Consider the following 16,556-nt stretch of genomic DNA (forward strand, 5'->3'; position numbering starts at 1 on the left):
AAGTTATGTCATATAGACAGTTTACCATAGGGGGGAGTCTTACTTCTCCCTGATTTGGAAGTGGAAGCCCCCCACTGCTTTGTCCTGTGGGTACCTTGGGACTGAAGCCTGGGTGTTCTGCTGGTTCTGGGTTTGGACTGAGAAGGTCTGGAAGAGGAAGGAAAGGACCAATTCTTAGAGGGCCAATGCCTACTAAATCTTGGAGGCTGTACTTGCAGGAAATCTTTAACAGTTTGCATAGATTTAGCTTTTTCCTCCATCTTTTTAAGTACTACTTCTGCTTTGTTGCCACACAGGCGGTCCTGGTTTAAGGGAGCATCCAGCAATTTAGCTTTAACATGATCTGGCAAAGATGGCTCCTTAAGCCAAGCATGTCTTCTAAGTACAGACCCAATGACAACATCCCTGCAAGATGCCTCTAGTGAATAAAAACCACACTGCAAAGTATGTTTTCCAACTTGTTCAGCAGAATAAATTAAATCCTGTAAATCCTTATTTTCAGCACAGTCAGGAATCAACATCAGTTTCTGTTTAAGCAATCCAATAATATGCCACTGATACTTTAACATATGAAATTGGCAGTTTAAGGCCCTAATGGCCAAGGTAGCAGAAGTGTATACCTTCTTACCCCATCTATCCAGCGCCCTGGAATCTCTATCAGAGGGGATAGGATTTTAGGAAGTAGTAGCTTTAATGCCCTTGGGTCCCTGTGAAATGGTCTCAGGATCCGCAGTAGGATTTTTAAAGAGGAACTTGTGAGAGTCAGGAACCCTGTAATATCTATCTGGTTTTCTGGGAGCAGGAGGTAAGGAGTCAGGGAGGGGCCAAGCTAGATTCCAAAAAGGCATCATCAACAATGTCCAGTACAGGGGGGATAGCTAAAGGCCTGTGTTAGGGCAGGAGTAAGAAATCCCTAAGCCTCTTTTTAGAATCAGAGTAATCCTTGCTTTCCCAGCGAAAATGCTCCCTAAGAGTATGCAAGGTTTCACCAAAACAGAAATCCTCTGGAGGGGAAGCAGAGGGAATACAGTCCTCTACATCAGAATCCTAATAGGTAGATAAGACTAAATCCTGGTCATCAGAGGAAACAGAAATTTCGGAATCCTGATCAGAAGTACCATAAGCAAATTCAGTCCTAGGTCTCTCAGAGGGGGAAGATTGGCTTTCCCTGATTAAAGTAATAAGGTCTTCAGCCATTCTTATCATTTGTTTTTTACCCACAGAGGCCTGACCATGCGGTCTGGGCATCAGTTTTCTAGGCATGGATCGAGTTTTAGGCCTTGAAGAAGATGGCATCGGTTTAATATGCAAGTCAGTAGGCCTGAATACACCCTCAGAAGCCGGTGCCTGCACAGCGGCTCTGGACCCATCCAAGGTAGAGACATCCGCAGGTTCCACATTTGAAGCATCTTGAGGCATACCAGACTCCAAATGGGTCTTAGTAGAGGCCTGCGAATCTATGCGGGTATCAGGGGCTGCGAAAGCACCTCACTGAGTACCGGCGAACTGGCAACTAGCTTAGGAGAAGCATCGTCGGCAGCTTTGGACCTAGGCGGCCTGTCTCTGTCTTTATCTTTGCGTTTTTTCGGAATGTCGGTAGTCGGGTGGCTTACCGAAGACATGTCTGGGTAATTGAATTGAGTACCAAAATATTTAGAAGCATAAATATACAGACGATGAATAGTTCGTGGTTTAAATAAGGCACAAAACCAACAGCGAGGTACATTGTGGTCAGGGCCTAAGCAAGGATTACAATATGAATAAAAATCTTTATGAGGTATTTGCTTTCCACAAGAAATACAATTATTGACTTTTACTAACATTGGTTTACAGCAAGAAAAAGTTTCCCCAGCAGGGTACTTAGCTTTAGTTGAAGACTTCGGTTCTGAAACTCGAAAACGAAAATTTCAGGAGTTGGACAACGGGCACTTGCGAACTGCTTCTGCTTCAGGCACCGCACGGCAAGAAAGACTGATGTAATGGTGTCGGTTGCATGCTTTATACCCCTGACTACCTGAAGTCATGGAAGATGAGACAGCAAACGATGCAGAACCCAAGACTTTGATAATCAGGCTGACTGAGGGCTACTGCAAGTAGATAACCCAAATGTGATGACTGCAACAGTGAAGCACGAAGAGCATCCCCACATGCAAAAATAAAATAAGAAGGAAGATCAGTAAAACAAAACCCCAACAGGGCACTTATCTGCAATGGTTTGATGAACCAGCAATGAAATGGGCGTTTGGACAGACGGCAAAGAAGATCTGAGGATGGTACTGCAGCAGTGAAATGAGCGGACATCCTGTGTTCCAAGGAAGGCTCAGGCTACTAGGTTTCCCCATGTTAGAAATGTACACTATTAACGATGCATGAAGGGGTTAAAGAAGCATCAGAAAATACTGGTGAACTGTAAGGTAAAGGAGGTGGAAGGGTTTTTATACCATCCTTGGCCCTATGAATTCCCAGGTTCACAGGAGATGGTGAGTGGGAAAGTCAAATGCAGTGCTGACCACACTCAAACCTCTACATTTATGGTGGGTTGACTACACAACTATACAGTGTTCACTGTGTAGTTCACTGTTACAGTCACTACATCAGGAAGACTTCCACAGTTGGTAACCCTTGCAGTTAGAAGAACCCTGTCGTAGCCATAGAGAATATGTTCAGTATGTAATGCCTGGTGGGAAAAGTGTAGAAAAAAGATCAAGTAATTGCTTCCAGGATATTTTATGGACTAAACCCTTTTATAAAGATTGTGGTAGTTGCTGTGCCCCTCCTAAAGTTAGAACCACCTTTCAGCTCCAGGCATTTACTATTGAGTTTACATCAGACATTAATACAATACGTTATCTACTTAAAAATGGTCTGAATACTGGCAGCAACCCATTTTTTCTTTCACAAAGCCCCAAAATGTCCAGATTTCCTTAAGTCTTTTGTTATATCCAAACAATCTATACTGCTTGTATACATCTCACAAATGCAAATCTCTCACCTCCATATAATGATGAAAAGAAAAAATGCTGGCAACTGAGTACCTTCATTAAATGCTACCACTGTAATTAATGTGTGCATAACGGAGGCGATAGTGCATGTTATGAAAGTAAGCCTCTTTTCACGAGGGCATTCTGAAACCATCCTAAAAGAGGCAACTGCAACTAGAAAAAATGTTTTCCAGGACAGGAATTTGAGATTTGCTAATGCAGACGGTTCAAAGGATGCCAAGGTTAGCTTTCCAGGAGAAAGATGTAGTCTCACGCTATAGTCAGAATCTACCCAAGTTGCCTGAGGTGGAGGATGCCCTGAAAGAACAGTTTGATGGGGAGGAGGGGTCCAAAGATAAACAGGTGGAGATGGTTGACGTGTGTACTTCTAATGCAGGAATACACCAAACCATTAGAAAAGAGCTTGGTGAAACACTGCAGGACCACAGACTCATCTTTCTCTTTAGAGTGCAGATACCTACTTTGTTATCAAGATGGCAAACCTCTTTCACTTCGCAAACGTCCCTTAATGTTAAGCTCATCTCTGGAAAACAGATGCCCAAAAGGAAGAGTTGTATTCTCCTAGGTTCACAATGGACAGTTTGGTCTGCATGAAGAATCCCACGCACTGCATCAAAAGGTCTACTTACTGAAGCAGCAGAGTAGGCTTTTTCATTACCAGCTGTATCAGGTGGGAGAAAAAATGCTGCATCAGCCAGGGCTGCAGAGGCTACACCATTTGCCATACTGACCAAGTATCCCACTTTAGTTATCAGAGAATGTTACAAGTTGTAGTCAGCCTAGTTCCCTTAACTGACTCCATGGATACCATTCCAGAGTCAGCTAGGATCTTGGAGAAGAATGTAGGAAGACTGCCTCATATAGAAATGGCCATGTGGGAGTTTGCCTCCAAATTATTTCTCTCACAAACATTCACGAGAACTTTCTTGACCAGAGGAATGGCAATAGGCTTTGGTGGGCCTAACTCCTGTAATTCCATGGCTCTTTGTCTGGAGAAGCCTCAAGGACTTGCCAATGGAAATGCTCTCTCACGGGGAGAGAAAGAGACTATCCCCAAAAGACAACATCTGGTGGAGAGTAAGAGGCCATACTGTCCTCTCTATCGATATCATACAATAATGAAAGGATGTCTGGTATCTATTGCCCGGGTCCTCCCCATCATCTTCAGAATTAGTGATGTCAGTACGACTCTGGGAAACCTGCCTCTTCTTCCTGAATGGCCTAACTGCAGACACAGTTGGCTTATATGGATCAGGCTGAAAAATTTATAAAAAATGGAAAAAGCCAAGAAAGTACAGTTGTGTACACTTACCATAACTGTAGATGTTCGAGTGTATTCACTGTTGCAATCCTAACTAATGGGTTATCCGTCCCCCGGTAGCCTTCGGTCGGCCAGAATACCAAAGGTAAGTAAAAATGACGTTGGTTGCAAAGGATGTCAGGGCATCCGATACAAAAGGAGGCAGCCGATGTCACTTCCTCAGTCTTTCTTGCCATAGCAGTCGGGAGCCCCCAGAAAATAAGGCTTAAACCAAAAACAAATTTGGCAAATAAATTCAGCCTGTACCTCAGGAAAATAGAATAGGAGAGGACTAAAAAAGGGGGAAGGAGGGGAGGGAAACCAGGACTGCAACAGTGAATACACTCCAACATCTACATTTATGGTAAGTGTACACAACTGTACTATGTTCATCGTATTTCACCATTACAGTCCTAACTAATGCGTTGATTACCAAAGCCCAGAGAAAAAGGAGGGGGGAACCAACAGCATCAAGGGTTGGAGATAATGCCCTGCAAAACAGCAGTGGCAAACCCTGCCCTGGCTCTGGAAAACAGAGCCAAATTATAATGCAGTAGGAATGAAAATCTCTATGGAGAATCTGCTTTTCACAGGTAAGGCAATTATTAACTTTTTCTGACATTCGTTAAGGCAAGAAAAGAGGATCCTCAACGGGGTTACTTAGCTGTAGTAGACGTCAACTCTTGTAGTCGGAAACCAACAAAGGCAAACTGCCGACTGGCACTCGTGCATGAAAAGCTTCTGCATCGGGCTCTGCAGCAAGAAAGACTGAGGAAGTGACTTCGGCTGCATCCTTTTGTATCAGACGCCCTGACGTCCTTTACAACCGACGGCAACCAACGTCACTTTTACTTACCTTTGGTATTCTGGCCGACCGAGGGCTACTGGGGACGGATAACCCATTAGTTAGGACTGCAACAGTGAAACACGATGTACATCCAGCTTAACCTAGTTTTAGAAGGGAGGAACCAGACATTTGGTGACTGGTCAAGAGACAGGATTTGCTTTCCTGAGGTCACAGGCCCAGAAAGAATAATAGATTTAGCAACCATTGAGGGCTTAGGAGCCCTAGGTGGGATGCCTGGATGCTCTGACTTTTACATGGCTGCATAGATGTTCTCCTTCATGATAAGCAAGGGCAAACTGCTTTTACTTTGGTCAAGCAGCAAGCATAACTCCTGGATGGACGAGTCTTCACCATTTCCTGTGATGTCTAATGGCATTTTTGTCTGCTAAGATGTGCCTTCTAGAAGGTGTGACAGCCTTCCAAGGAGCATCCACTACAGTCTCTGCCAAACTACAAATGAGGTACAGGGTGCCAGTTTAAGTTACTCCATGTTGCTGAAGTTTTTGGACCTAGAAGGCCAAGCAGAGTCATCCAATTCCCTGGCATTATTTTTCTTATTGCTGCGCATCTCCTTTTGTATGGAGAAGATGCTGGACTGGTACTGTTTGGGAATATGACAGACTATGAATACACATCCACAAGCTTACTTTTCTTAAGGTAGGCCATGGACAGTAATTCACTACACGCATAATGTCTTCCAGCCAACATTCCCAGCAGATTTCACAAGCATTTACTCCATGCTCCAAGCCTAGGCAGTACATGAACTTATATCAGTCCTTAAAAGATATTTGCTTTTCTTGGACAGCATGCCCAATACCCCATATCAAGGAGAGAAGACAGACAGACAGACATACACACGTAAACATCAGCTAAACACAGCACTGCTAACTACATTTTCTAAGAATGTACAAGAAAAAGAAAAATACTGGCCTCAGTGTTATGGCCTAACTTGTACATCATGCAACAGACATCAAGAAAGAACCGAACATGGTCAGACATATATAAACCAGGTGTGTGGGGACATCAGCTTGCAAAGAAAGAAGAGTCCCTGGCTCTGGCAGTCTAGCCAGACATAGACGTAGCCCATGATAGAGTTCCCTGATGTAATGACTGCAGCTGTAAACCACACAAACAACACAGTTCATGGAGGATACTTTCATGAGTCTTCTAAGTTGGGAATTGCTGATTGAAAGGATCAGTGTCAGTTATTCTAAAAGTGTATTAGTTCTGATTTAAGCATTTGGGTTTCAGGCCAGTTATTTTACATTAAGAAGGTTTGTGGACTGCACTCTTGTGGGAGGAGAGGCTAGATTCTGCCCTTCCGAGCTGCAAATTTCTGGTTAAAGGCTTATTGTGCCTGCCTATTTGAATGGTTTCTTTCTGAAATTGGTGCGCCTTGTTTGCTGTAGCATAGACTATATTCAGGCCTGCTGAATTTAGCTTTGTTTGTACAACTTGAGCACTAATCCAGGCCAATCTTTTTTGGAGAAGGTTCCCCTGCACCCTAGTGGCAGGAGTGTGCACTTAGAACTTGTCTGATTGAAGACTGCTCGAATAAGGCTCAGTTTTGAGCTTTTTTACTGGTTAACTGGGCAATTTGCTTAAATCAGTTTGCTTGTTTTCTATGGTTATAAAAATGTACTTTATACATCTGCTTTTACTGTATTTGCGTTTCTTTCTACTTTATTTTGCTTTTGCTGCCTGTTCTTAAAAGTACTTAACTGCATTTATTCTGCTGCATGTATTACTGGTTGTTAGCAGCCTGATTAAATTGTAACTGTTATTCTAAGCCTTTGGTTTAAACACTTGGGCTTCAGAACAGTTGTTTTACATTAAAAAAGTTTGTGGTCTTCACCGTTGTGGCAGAACAGGTAGCTTACATCCTTCTAAGTTGTGAGTTGCTAACTGAAGGCTTAGTGTCTGTTATTCTAAAAGTGTATTAGTTCTGGTTTAAGCACTTAGGCTTAGGGCCAGTTATTTTACATTAAGAATGTGTGGTCTGCACTCTTGTGGGAGGAGAGGGTAGATTCTGCCCTTCTGAGCTGGGAGTTTCTGGTTAAAGGCTTATTGTGCCTGCTTATTTGAACTGTTTCTTTCTGAAATTGGTACGCCTTGTTTGCTGTAGCAAAAGTCTAGATTCAGACCTGCTAAATCTAGCTTTGTTTGTAGATCTTGAGCACTAATTCAGGCCATCTTTTTCTAGAGAAGGTTCCACTGCACCCTAGTGGCAGGAATGTGCAGTTAGAACTTGTCTGATCGAAGACTGCTGGAATGGGGTTACGTTTTTAGCTTTTTATTGGTTAATTTGTTTAAATCAGTTTGCTTATTTGCTACTGTTATACTAAAAAAAAAAAAAAGACACTTTATGCATCGCCGCTTAGCTAGGGTTAAAATGTTCCCGGCGTCACAAAGTCTGCTCTTCAAATTTTCCCTTAGAACTAGCCAGTTTTTTTAGTTTTAGCACTCAAATATATTTCTTTGAGCTCATCACTTGCTCAGAACTCATTGTAAGCAATAAATAAGCTACAAATTACTACAGCACTCAACTTTCCTCACAGTCTAGAGGAAAACAGTTTTAGTACTTAATAAGCACCTATCCAGGCATGTCTATGGGTCAGCTCCCATTATTTTCTCCTATCTACCTGATGAATCTGGACATCTTGGGGCAATGCAGCAATTGCCTCATGAACACAGACAACCCTCTCCTCCTACCACCCAACACTACAACCTGTCAGAGATGCACTTATATACTCAAACTGGAAAGCAAAGCTCTCTTCACCCAAGACTGGACTAGACAGTCAAGAGGAGAGGGTAAACACTTGCACCACACCACACTTCACATAGTCCCTCAAAACCTACACTACCAAAACACACACACAGAAACACAAAATACACACCTACATTCATGGAGGCTATCAATAAAAATCTGCCCATGCAAAAGAGATTGCCGAAACAGAAATGCAAGCAACCTCCACCCCCCAACACAACTCAAATGACACATAGCCCACAAACTCAGTGTGCCACCCAACCACAGCCCATAAGGCATAACAACGTACTCAGCAATATAGTCATAGGTGACTTATAGTTAGCCACACTGATGTTCCACTCACTAGGCTAAACAAGGAGAAAGTTACTGTTAGCTGCCTGTCGGGTGCCAAGATCCGCCATATAACGCACACACTCGGGTCACTCCACAAGTACAAATATGACTCTTGTCACTGCCCATGTTGGTGTGAATGACCTGAGACGTACCTCCCTGGACTACATGAAAAGAGACATGGAGGAGGTCTCCGATCGTGTAGCCCAGGCAGGTATGACCCTAGCCCTAGGTAGCATCCTGCCATCACCCAGAATTATACCACAGTACAAGGACAAAATGACTGACTTCAACAATTGGCTAAGCTTCTGGTGTCATTCTAAGGGGATCCAGTATCTGTCTGCCTGGGATGACATGATTGACAGACCACGAAACTTTGCCAGAGATGACCTGCACCTGTCGCCCTTGGGATTCTGGATACTGGATAAGGCTATTGCCACCCCTATAGTGCCTTTTTTAGGCAAGGTTCAAATGACAAATTCACCACCGTAACAGGTACAAGCAAGCAAAATCTGAGGGTAATACTACTCAATGCTAGAAGTCTAAACCTCAACATGCACTCAATCGAGGCACTCCTTAAAATGGAGAACATTCACCTCTGTGCAGTGACAGAGACCTGGTTCAAGGCTCCAGAGTGCACCCCTGCATTACCAGGCTATACTTCATACCACACCTTTCGGCCACCTAACCTGGACCGAAACACTAAAGGCGGAGGTGATATTCATTGAGGATATCCACACCTCCAGGTTAGTTGCTCAGCATAATGCATCCGAGATTATCAAAGTGCAACTAACTCTGGGCAAAACCACAATCCAAATCCACCACCATGCCGGAGGATTCCCACTCCTCGTTTCTTGATACACTGGAAAATATTAGTGTACAACCTAACATCCTAATAATGGGCAATTTCAACTACCCCACCATTAACTGGAAAAACAACTCATGTACCAACTTCTTTTACTCAACGTTTTCTGGAATTCATAAATTCCAATGCCTTGGATCAACATATCCACACCCCCACCAAGGGCAGCAATATCCTAGATCTGGTCATTACCAACATGGGGACCGGTGTTCCACACCAGAGGTCAATTCCTCGTTGTTCAGATCCGACCGCAAGCTAATCACCCTAGACATCCACATCCCACCACCATCCCCCATTAGGGAACCCACCGTAAAAAATTTCTCCAAAGCCAACTTCACGCTTCTTAAGACAGAAGTGGCAAACTTCACGACACCCATGCAGACGGACAATAGAGGTACGACTATGGAATCCTAACAAATGCACTTTATAAGCACTTACACAAGTGCATGGATCGTGCTATCCCTAACGGAACCAAGATGCTATCCTCTAAAAAAAGGAAGCCAATCTGGTGGTTGCTATAAACAAACTCTACAAGAGAAGAAAGAAACTGCTGCAAAAAAAAGAGTAAAATCCCATGACTGGAGGAACTCCCTGGTCAGCCTCAGTAAGAAGCTGAGATCCCTCATAAAATCATCCAAAGCTAGCTACGAAAACAAAATCGCCACTGTTTCCGAAGACAACCACAAAGCATTCTATAGCTATGTCAAGAATCTCAGTGGCAACACTAAGATCTGCTCTGAGTTACAGCACAATGGCACTAAATATACAGAACCAACGGATATTGCCAACATCCTGGCAGACAGGTTTAGTGCCAACTTTAACCCCCCTCTCACCCCCTAAAAGGCCCATCTCTATACCGGAAGAATGCAAAGTTCCTGTAATCACGACTGCACAGGTAAAAACCACACTCTCCAAAGCCAAGAACACAGCATCCATGGGACCTGACAACATCCTAGGCTGCATTCTACACAAACTACAGAACGAACTGGCATCCCACCTAAGCAACACGTTTAATCATAGCCTCACCTCAGGCTTTGTGCCCACGGAATGGCGCACAGCAACTGTTATCCCACTCCACAAAGGGGAATCCACCATGGACCCCGGGAACTATCGCCCCATTAGTCTGATGAGCCTGGTCTGCAAGGCCATGGAACGTATCATCATGGAACTTATAAACAAAGACATTGGTAATCTTCAAACTCTGGACCCAACCCAGTTTGAGTTTGTAAAAGGCAGATCATGTCTGCTAAACCTGATAGACTTCTTTGAAGTAGTCACCACAGTTGTAGATGAGGGTAAGGTGGTTCACACAGCCTATCTAGATCTTGCCAAGACTTTCGACACTATCCCCCACTCTGAAATTATAAATAAACTCACTAAACTAGGTATAAATCCCTATGTCACAAGATGGGTTGCTAACTAGCTCAGTGACAGAACCCACACTGTGAAAGTAGCAGACTACAAATCCAACTTCAGACCAGTGGCAAGTGGAGTACCACAGGATTCAGTCCTGGGTCCTCTCCTGTTTGGTATCTACTTACTCTGAAGTACAGGCTAACACAGAACGTCTCTGGCTAATGAAGTTCGCAGATGACAGCAAACTTTGAGCCATAACTGAAACTCCTAACGATGTGGACATCCTACAAAAGGGCCTCACTGAGACAGATGCCTGGTGTCAAAGTTATGGTCTCAAGCTCAAAAAATGCACCGTCATCCCCGTTGGTAAAAACTCTGTACCCATGAACTACCACATAGGCGGTAGTCTGCTTAACACCGAAAGTGTTATAAGAGACCTTGGGACACAGGTGAACAGTAGTCTCTCCTTTGATAATCACATCGCCACAGTAGTCAGGAAATCCTTCTACGTAGCACACCTCATCACAAAAGGTTTCTCATCCAGGAAAAATAGAGGTAATTGTACCCCTCTACTCATCACTCATTAGACCCAGTATAGAGTACAATGCCCCTTTTGGTATGTACCTCACAAGACATCTACAACTGAAAAGGCCGCAGAAACACCTCACAAAGAGGATTACCGGCCTCAAATAGATGCCCTACACAGATAGTCGCAAAAAACACAGCTTTACTCTGTCGCATATCGCCTACTCAGAAGCAATCTCTGCCTAACATACAAAGCTATATCAAACCCAGAGCTGTTGGACATGCTCCACTTAAATAAATCCCAATCCCTCCGAGCTACACCCTCTAAGGACCTAAACCTTCTCACCACAATAAACAGAACATGTTGGAGGGATAGATTCCTGTTCCAGAGACTTCCCATACTCTGGAACAAACTACCTATCTGTATCAAACAAAGCTCCTCATTAGCACTCTTCAAGAAAAACCTTGATGATTGGATGGGAAATAGGAAATTCACCCTGGGGATCACTTCTGTGGCTCTGTTGAACAAGGGTACAGGAAAATAATTTTCTTGGCTGGCAAAAGCCAGGGTACCTTTTTGGATAGGCTTATACAGGCCCTAGGGCCAACAGCCTAGTACCTACCTATGAACCTATGTTCTTCGTAAGTGGAGCTAAGGAAAGTCAGGAGTGCAGGCAAACAACTGGCTAGATCCTGCTGCTCTGGCTGACATATACGCTGTATCACAAGCCAGTACAAAGCCTTGGATTCCTTGTGTGTTATGACAGCTGCTAACTGTGAAATAGGGTTTATTTTAGAGCCACAGCTGGAACAGCAACATCAAGTCTGAGCATCTCGGTCCAGGCCTACCAATCTCCGGCAAATAGTTTATAAAGTGTAATTTGCTTGGAACAAATCCCAGAGTATCTGAGTGTTCCCCGTTTTGACAGTCTAGATCACTAAAGGTATCCATTATATGTGGAACCACTCAATAAGGCTGCTGTCATAACAAGTCTGCTCCAATCTCTTCTATGGAAAGTCTTGCATAAATTCACCAAAGAGGTCAAATGTTTTCCGTTTGCCACTAGTCAGATATAACAAAAAGAGAGACAAGCACCTACCTGATGAGGGAGGGAAATACAAATGGAGGAACATACTTACAGTTCCCTATAGGAGACAGATGGTGGTACAAGAAAAAAAATAGGTTCTGACTAAATGGGGGAGAACTTAAAACATATCCCTTGGTCAGGAGTTGAAAGTGATGTTCCAGCACAATGAGTGGAGGAGGTATTGCAACTTCTGTGCATGTAAAGGGTTTCAGTACTGTGCAGCATTACCTACTTATTTTCCTAAATTCTTACTTCTCTTCTAGATGCATAAGTATTAGGCTAGCTGCACTCGAGGGTCATTTTAAGCCTAGCCAATTTTCCTTTTGGTGCTTGAATTAACCTATACAGTTTAGTGTAAGATTGGCCTTACCCACATATTAATCCTGGTGAAGAAAAACTGGGATTAATAACAGATAATTTGAATATATGTGTGCATGGGATAAAAGAATGTAGATGCTGCCTCTGTCCATTATTAGTATGGGGGCAATCCAGGGGTAAATTATCTATTACTATCCACAGATCCAAGTTGTGTTTAAATATGGGCAGAGTTGAGTGTTGTTTAACATGCATGGGGACTCTGTTCCAGAGCAATGATATCCTCTCTCCAAGATATACCTGTCCATACAAACTCATCTGTTGATAGTGTGGGGAACTAAACCTATTCTGCAACGAGTATTTCTGATGCCATTTCAATTGCTCATGTGCAGTACGTCCATCGGTATTTGGTCGGAGGATGCCTTGCATGCTGGACAGGTCACCCCTTAGCAGACTGTAGGATAGAGAGTATTTGAATCTGATGTCTTGATACTTTTAATAAGGTGTATCTGTGAGCTTTCCACTTGTTTGTGTCTGGACAGATACATACCAAAGAGGGGCATTATACTCATGAGTGGCCTAATGGGGACAATGACATCCCAAGATCTAAACATAATCCCTTTGTTTATAAGTTGAGCAGTACGGAAGGACTTTCTTATGGAGGTGGACAAATGTTGCTCGAAGTTTAGGTCACTGTTCACACAAGTTCCCAAATCCCAAACAAGTGGATCAACACTTACGGGCATATTGTCAATGAGGTATCTCCCCAGGGTAAATGACTTCCCAAAGGAAACAATAACATTTGTTGGCATTTAGTTTCAGTCCATGATTTTGGCATTAGTTATTTATTTGGGACAAAACTTCCTGCAGGATGGCTAAGTCAGTTGGGGACACAAAAACTGCTCACAGTTTGCAGTCACCTGCTAACTTATCCAGAGCCCTTTGGTTTTGTTTTCTACTTCGTAGAAGAAGATGCCAAACAGGCAACTGAACCCTGGAGAACTCCACTGGTATCTCTGTGGATATAGAACACTGGAGATCAAAATAAGGAAAGCTGTCTGTGAGCCAGACAGCAGTCCAGGGGGTCATTTCCAGAGTATTTAGCTCTGCTAAATAAACATTAAATAACCCTTCTCTAACTCCTGAAAGTGATATGATGTTTAAAATCTTTCATATGAAACAAAGCCCTTGTGAAGAAAAAAATAACCTTTTCTGATAAAGGCAAAAGCTTGGCCTTCAATTTGTGCAAGGTCATACTCAGCCTTCTTTTTTTCTTCGTTTCTACATGTGGTCAAGATATTGTGTCAACTATCACCACATCACTCAAGTAAGGACCATTCCTCTACCTGCTTTGACCATCACACTCGACTATCGCTGGCCTTCTCTCAGACTATCCATCCATCTCTTGGCTGGACATCCTTGTCTCTCAGACTATCCATCCATCTCTTGGCTGGACATCCTTGTCTCTTCTTGTACTCTTCCAGTTTCTCCCAAATCTTCTTTACCAAACAATCTTCTGCTTTCATGCACATGTGACCAGACCATTGTAATCAGTCTTCCTCGGCCTTCTCTGCAACTGGGGCTACTCTGGTTTTTGCTCTGATGTCCTTCATCTGTCCAACAATTTGCATCCTATTATCCGTCTCAAGCACTTCTTTAACTTAAGCTTCCTGAGCTACTCTGCCCTCACTGTCCAGGTTTCTGTGACATACAGAATCAGTTGGTCAAATCACTATTTTACACAGCATACTCTTTAACTTAACATTCTTCTGTCATACACTACTCCTGGCACTATGGCAGTTGACAGCAGTCCCTCTGATTCTAGCTCTGACTTCTTCATTTAGACTTCTCTTCTCCTCAATACCTCCTCCCAGGTGCATGACGCTGTTAACCTGTTCTACTACTACAACATTCTATTTCAGTTTTCAGCATCTTCCAATTTCCCAAATTTGCTGCCATGACTTCTGCCAGTTTACCATCAAATCTTCGAATGACACAACATAAAAAAGTTCATAATAAAGAATTTGCAAAACCACTTCTTGCATACTAATTAGTTCAGAATATCGAAGTGCATGTAGCGAAAAGATCGCATTCACACTTTTGACATTCTTTTTGCAGTTCATTACTGCAAATCACGTGATGTACCCTTTTTGCAGGGGGGCAAGCATCCCTACACCCCATGCAAATTATTATATTCCAAATCAGAGATCACACTACAGTGGGGAAAAGGGTAATTTCCCAATCCCCATTGTACCACGATCTCTACTCAAATCGTCTACAAATGTGCGAATGTACAGTGACATCTGCTGTACTGAACACTCACAGTAGTGAAGGTCGGCAACACGGGAGGCAGCCTAATAACTTTCGACATTCCCACGTTCGCCGAACCTTCATTCTGCATTTTGATAGCAAACCACTTCTGCCTTTTATGCAGTTTCATCTCCCGTGCATTCCAGTTTGCGGACATCTGCTGAAGTTCCCAGTCAGGATCTGTTTGCAGTGCCACATCATCTGCATACAACAGCTGTGTTGATCTGCCATTTCTGACCTGTTTCCTAATGTAGTACATCACCAGTATGAAAAGTGGTGAGCTCAGAAGTGAAGTTCCCACATGGAACTCTTCTGTGATTCAGAACACTTATACTTTCAAAACTGGGTCCTTTTATCGAACACAAATTTCACCAATGTTTTCTTGGCAATGAACCATTGCAGGACTGTCCAAATCAGTTTTCTTGGGGCACTGTCAAATGCTTTCTCCAAGTCCAGGAATGCACAGCTGGACTCATTCATCATCTAAAACTTCTCCTCTATCTCACTGCAAACATCTCTGCATTCTCTGCCATTAACTAATTTTCAAAAGGTCTTCTAACTGCTCATTCAAGTGCTATTATTACCCCCCCCCCAAGACTACACACCACTTAGGGTCATGGGAAAGATCCAAGTACCACAATCACTAGATGTGCTTGTCTGCGAGACAAATATGTTAGCCACGTTTTTTTTTTTTTTTTTTTTTTTTTTTACTTACTGGGTTAAAAACTGCAATAGAAACCCTGACAAGAACATGGAAAAGATTTCAGCCCAAGTTTTTAAAACATACTTCATTTAAAACCAAAACCATGTCTAAAACTTTGAAACAACCTGAGTCTTTTCTGTTGTGTTGTACTTCCTTTAATACTGGGAAAGATTTGGAGGTTTCTGGCAGACCTGTGAATTGTGGGAGTTTAAGATGGTTTTAGAGTCCGTGTTAATCCCGTCAGCCCACTGCAGTAAAGATCTCTTTGTGGTCATTCTGGGACACACTGCTTTCAGTAATCAAAACATATGCAAACCCCATCAAAACACATATACATATTCCAAAACAGAGTATGATGAATCTGACATTTTACGACAAACTGCAAAATAAACTCTAAAAATGCTTTTCAAAGCTCAACAAAAAATAAACTGTCCTATGATGCTGGATAATCCGAGGGCTGTGGGCTATTCTAACACAACAGCTGCTTGGATTAATTTTCCAATACTGACACTGCAGTGCTACACTTCTGCAATACCATCCTCCAGATGAGGTGTCCAACTGTGATCCCATTTGCCTGAGGTGGTGACAGTTCAGGTGGATGTAAAATATCCCATAACACTTAATAAGCGTAGGTAAACTTTATCTGGCATGTCATACAGAAGATTAATGCTATGCGCTTATGAGCCCTTAATAAGCTGATTTCTGCAGTCCAGGGTTTATTTCCTTCAGTCTCTATTTGCCTCCTGTGACACTCTGAGCAAGTTACTTAACTAGACTGTGTTCTGGGGCAACTGGGCTAACCCCATCATTGGTCTTCTGGACCTCATGCCTAGTAACTACCTATAAGCCTAAAATATGCTACTCCATAAGAATACAACTTTTAGGTATTATGAAAACTATTTACTGAGCTAAAGATAATGCATTCACACGCAACTTTGCAACTGCACACACTTAGCAGAGAAAAAAAGTACTCACACTGCTTTCGGATGTAGCCCTGTTTGTACATTGCTTCAAGGAACACAAAGTCACTAAATGGAGAACGTTCCAGCACTGCACCCTGACCTGCAATAATAAAAACAAATGTTATCACCATGCCAAATGTGCACTTTCATTCAAACAATGAATATAACATGATTAGCCTCTTGCATTGT

At 42.9% G+C, this 16,556-nt stretch overlaps 1 protein-coding gene across 1 annotated transcript in view; it reads right to left on the reverse strand.

The window, feature by feature from the left end:
- The window catches only part of NDUFA10 (NADH:ubiquinone oxidoreductase subunit A10), a 440,169-nt gene that overhangs the window by 301,171 nt on the left and 122,442 nt on the right, over window positions 1-16,556 (reverse strand). The window contains exon 4 of the mRNA XM_044075063.1: window positions 16,381-16,467. Within this exon, the coding sequence (XP_043930998.1) occupies window positions 16,381-16,467 (87 nt within the window). The remainder of the gene's footprint in view (window positions 1-16,380; window positions 16,468-16,556) is intronic.

Source organism: Protopterus annectens, chromosome 6.part0, assembly GCF_019279795.1.
Source record: "Protopterus annectens isolate FY-2018-M chromosome 6.part0, PAN1.0, whole genome shotgun sequence".
In the NCBI taxonomy this organism is placed as follows: Eukaryota; Metazoa; Chordata; order Ceratodontiformes; family Protopteridae; genus Protopterus; species Protopterus annectens.